Genomic DNA, 4,210 nt, shown 5'->3' with positions numbered 1-4,210 from the left:
CACAGAGACAGACACACACACACACACAGAGACACAGACACACAGAGACACAGACACACACACACAGATCATCATCATCAGTCAGTCTGTTTTAAAAGGGCAAAACAACAGGAGATGGATTCTGAACCGGTGATTCTCCGGTAGTACACCCTCCTCTTTAACCTCTGGGCTACCTGCTGTCACCCTCCCAAAATGCCAGTACAGTGAATGCAATTCGAATTTGGTACGCAGACAGACAGACAGACAGACAGACAGACAGACAGACAGACAGACAGACAGACAGACAGACAGACAGACAGACAGACAGACAGACAGACAGACAGACAGACAGACAGACAGACAGACAGACAGACAGACAGACAGACAGACAGACAGACAGACAGACAGACAAAGACTTGTACCTCCATGACTAATAAATATCCAGTGTCTGCTCAGTCTTTCCAGAGCTTCTCTCACAGCGACAGGTAAAGTCCAGACAGTGAGAACTATACATGTAATCCACAGTGTTCTAATGTGGTGATGTCCCACTCTCTCTCTCACACATACACTCACTGGGAGATCTGTTATATAGCAGAGGAATCCCACTGAAGCCAAGTTTGTGTTGTGTCTTCTACGGGCACAGTGCCCCCCACTAGTCCCCCTCCCATCTCCATCAAAGTAACAATTGAAGGAAGTGCCCGTCCATCAGCCACCTAACTGATTAGTCTGCACACACACACACCAATGCCAACCCAAACATTCCACGCACGCACATCCCTGCCAATCCAAACATCTCGAGCAGAAAACACACACACAGCTACCCTACCACCAATCAGTATAGAACACAATAACACTACAGAGGGGTGAGTCACACAGAAAAACTGATTGAGAGAGAAAGAGAGAGAGAGAGAGAGTGAGTCAGACAGAGCGAGCTAGAGAGAACGAGAGAGAGAGACAGAGAGAGAGAGACAGTGAGGCAGACAGTGAGAGAGAAAGAGAGGGAGACAGTGAGACAGACAGACAGGGGGACAAGGAGTAAGAAAGAGAGTGAGAGTCAGACAGAGAGAGAGCTAGAGAGAAAGAGACAGAGAGAGAGAGACAGTGAGACGGACAGTGAGAGAGAGAGAGAAAGAGAGAGAGGGAGACAGTGAGACAGAGACAGGTGGACAAGGAGAGAGAGAGAGACAGAGAGAGAGATGAAAACATATGTTTCCCATGTCAATAACCCTTAAATTGAATTGAAATGTAATTGAGAGAGAGAGAGAGAGAGAAAGAGAGATACCAATTAGGATCTGCACCCAATGCCCTTTATGGTTGTGAGGTCTGGGGTCCGCTCACTAACCGGGAATTCACAAAATGGGACAAACACCAAATTGTGACACTACATGCAGAATTCTTAAAAAATGTCCTCTGTGTACAACATAACACACCAAATAATGCATGCAGAGAAGAATTAGGCTGATACCCGCTAATGATCAAAATCCAGAAAAGAGATGTTCATTTTGCAACCACCTAAAAACGTACAGAGAGATTAATCTGGAGAAGAGTCCCCTGAGCAAGCTGGTCATGGGGCTCTGTTCACAAACAGAGCCCAAAAAGAATCAACAAAAAAAACAGAAAACTAGAATGCTATTTGACCACTGTGACTGTGACCACCTGACTGTGACTACTACTGTGACCACCTGACCACTGTGACTGACCCAAACTTAAGGAAAGCTTTGACTACAGACTCACTGAGCACAGCCTTGCTATTGAGAAAGGCCACCGTAGGCAGACCTGGCTTTCAAGAGATGAGGTGGAAACTGAGCTGCATTTCCTAACCTCCTGCCAAAAGTATGACCATATTAGAGACACATATTTCCATCAGATTACACAGACCCACAAAGAATTTGAAAACAATACCAATTTTGATTAGCTCCCATATCTATTGGGTGAAATACCACAGTGTGCAATCACAGCAGCAATATTTGTGACCTGTTGCCAAAAGAAAAGGTCAACCAGTGAAGAACACACACCATTGTAAATACAACCCATATTTATGTTGAATTTTTTCCCTTTTTAACTTGAACTATTTGCACATCATTACAACACTGTATATAAACATAATATAACATTTTACATTTCTTTATTCTTTTGGAACTTTTGTGAGTGTAATGTTTACTGTTCATTTTTTATTGTTATTTCACTTTTGTTCATGATCTATTTAATAATTAACTTGCTTTGGCAACGTCAACAGATGTTTCCCATGCCAATAAAGCCACTTGAATGTCATTTAATTGAGAGAGAGAGAGAGAGAGAGAGAGAGAGAGAGAGAGAGAGAGAGAGAGAGAGAGAGAGAGAGAGAGAGTGATTCAGTCAGACAGAGAGAGAGGTAGTATCAGCAGCATGATCAGCAGCGAAATGAAATCTGTTTGAGAACCAAATCTAATTGAGAACGACTCTCACTAGCTAGCCAGCTAACAGGCTAGCCGGATAGCCAGCGAGCCCCCTAACCAGCTAGCCCCCTAACCAGCTAGCCGGATAGCCAGCGAGCCCCCTAACCAGCTAGCCCCCTAACCAGCTAGCCCCCTAACCAGCTAGCCTGATAGCCAGCTAGCCCCCTAAACAGCTAGCCCCTAACCAGCTATCCCCCTAACCAGCTAGCCCCCTAACCAGCTAGCCCCCTAACCAGCTAGCCCCCTAACCAGCTAGCCGGATAGCCAGCTAGCCCCCTAACCAGCTAGCCGGATAGCCAGCTAGCCCCCTAACCAGCTAGCCGGATAGCCAGCTAGCCTCCTAACCAGCTAGCCAGCTAACAGGCTAGCCGGATAGCCAGCTAGCCCCCTAACCAGCTAGCCCCCTAACCAGCTAGCCGGACAGCCAGCGAGCCCCCTAACCAGCTAGCCCCCTAACCAGCTAGCCGGATAGCTAGCTAGCCCCCTAACCAGCTAGCCCCCTAACCAGCTAGCCGGATAGCCAGCTAGCCCCTTAACCAGCTAGCCGGATAGCCAGCTAGCCCCCTAACCAGCTAGCCGGATAGCCAGCTAGCCCCCTAACAGCTAGCCCCCTAACCAGCTAGCCCTCTAACCAGCTAGCCGGATAGCCAGCTAGCCCCCTAACCAGCTAGCCGGATAGCCAGCTAGCCCCCGAACCAGCTAGCCCCCTAACCAGCTAGCCACCTAACCAGCTAGCACCCTAACCAGCTAGCCCCCTAACCAGCTAGCCCCCTAACCAGCTAGCCGGATAGCCAGCTAGCCCCCTAACCAGCTAGCTCCCTAACCAGCTAGCCGGATAACCAGCTAGCCCCCTAACCAGCTAGCCGGATAGCCAGCTAGCCCCCTAACCAGCTAGCCGGATAGCCAGCTAGCCCCCTAACCAGCTAGCCAGCTAACTTGCTAGCCGGATAGCCAGCTAGCCCCCTAACCAGCTAGCCCCCTAAACAAGAGGAACCAAAAGGGGAAAAAGTGCAGACTACATCAGCAACCTCAAAAACAGTAATCTATTCATGCTCATTTACAAATTTGGGAGATGAAACGCTAAACTAGGCTAAAAACTGCCCAATTTGAATTGCCCACCTTTTCTGATGAGTGTTGTAGCAGACTCTGTCCCTCCCCCACATAGCTGTAGCAGACTCTACCCCTCCCCCACATAGCTGTAGCAGACTCTACCCCTCCCTCACATAGCTGTAGCAGACTCTACCCCTCCCCCACATAGCTGTAGCAGACTCTACCCCTCCCCCACATAGCTGTAGCAGACTCTACCCCTCCCCCACATAGCTGTAGCAGACTCTACCCCTCCCCCACATAGCTGTAGCAGACTCTGTCCCTCCCCCACATAGCTGTAGCAGACTCTACCCCTCCCCCACATAGCTGTAGCAGACTCTACCCCTCCCTCACATAGCTGTAGCAGACTCTACCCCTCCCCCACATAGCTGTAGCAGACTCTACCCCTCCCCCACATAACTGTAGCAGACTCTACCCCTCCCCCACATAGCTGTAGCAGACTCTGTCCCTCCCCCACATAGCTGTAGCAGACTCTACCCCTCCCCCACATAGCTGTAGCAGACTCTACCCCTCCCCCACATAGCTGTAGCAGACTCTACCCCTCCCTCACATAGCTGTAGCAGACTCTACCCCTCCCTCACATAGCTGTAGCAGACTCTACCCCTCCCCCACATAGCGGTAGCAGATTCTACCCCTCCCTCACATAGCTGTAGCAGACTCTGTCCCTCCCCCACATAGCTGTAGCAGAT

The 4,210-nt window shown here is 49.5% G+C and overlaps 1 protein-coding gene across 1 annotated transcript in view; it reads right to left on the bottom strand.

Moving 5' to 3' along the window:
• Nucleotides 1-550, bottom strand: part of vwf (von Willebrand factor) — a 186,683-nt gene extending 186,133 nt beyond the window's left edge. Inside the window, exon 1 of the mRNA XM_071415668.1 lies at nucleotides 402-550. Within this exon, the coding sequence (XP_071271769.1) occupies nucleotides 402-407 (6 nt within the window). The 5' untranslated portion in view covers nucleotides 408-550. The remainder of the gene's footprint in view (nucleotides 1-401) is intronic.
• Nucleotides 551-4,210: the final 3,660 nt, after the last annotated feature.

Source organism: Salvelinus alpinus, chromosome 9 (genome assembly GCF_045679555.1).
Source record: "Salvelinus alpinus chromosome 9, SLU_Salpinus.1, whole genome shotgun sequence".
In the NCBI taxonomy this organism is placed as follows: Eukaryota; Metazoa; Chordata; class Actinopteri; order Salmoniformes; family Salmonidae; genus Salvelinus; species Salvelinus alpinus.
Note: the sequence above shows the minus strand (reverse complement) of the source record. Positions and strands in the feature narration are given on the sequence as shown.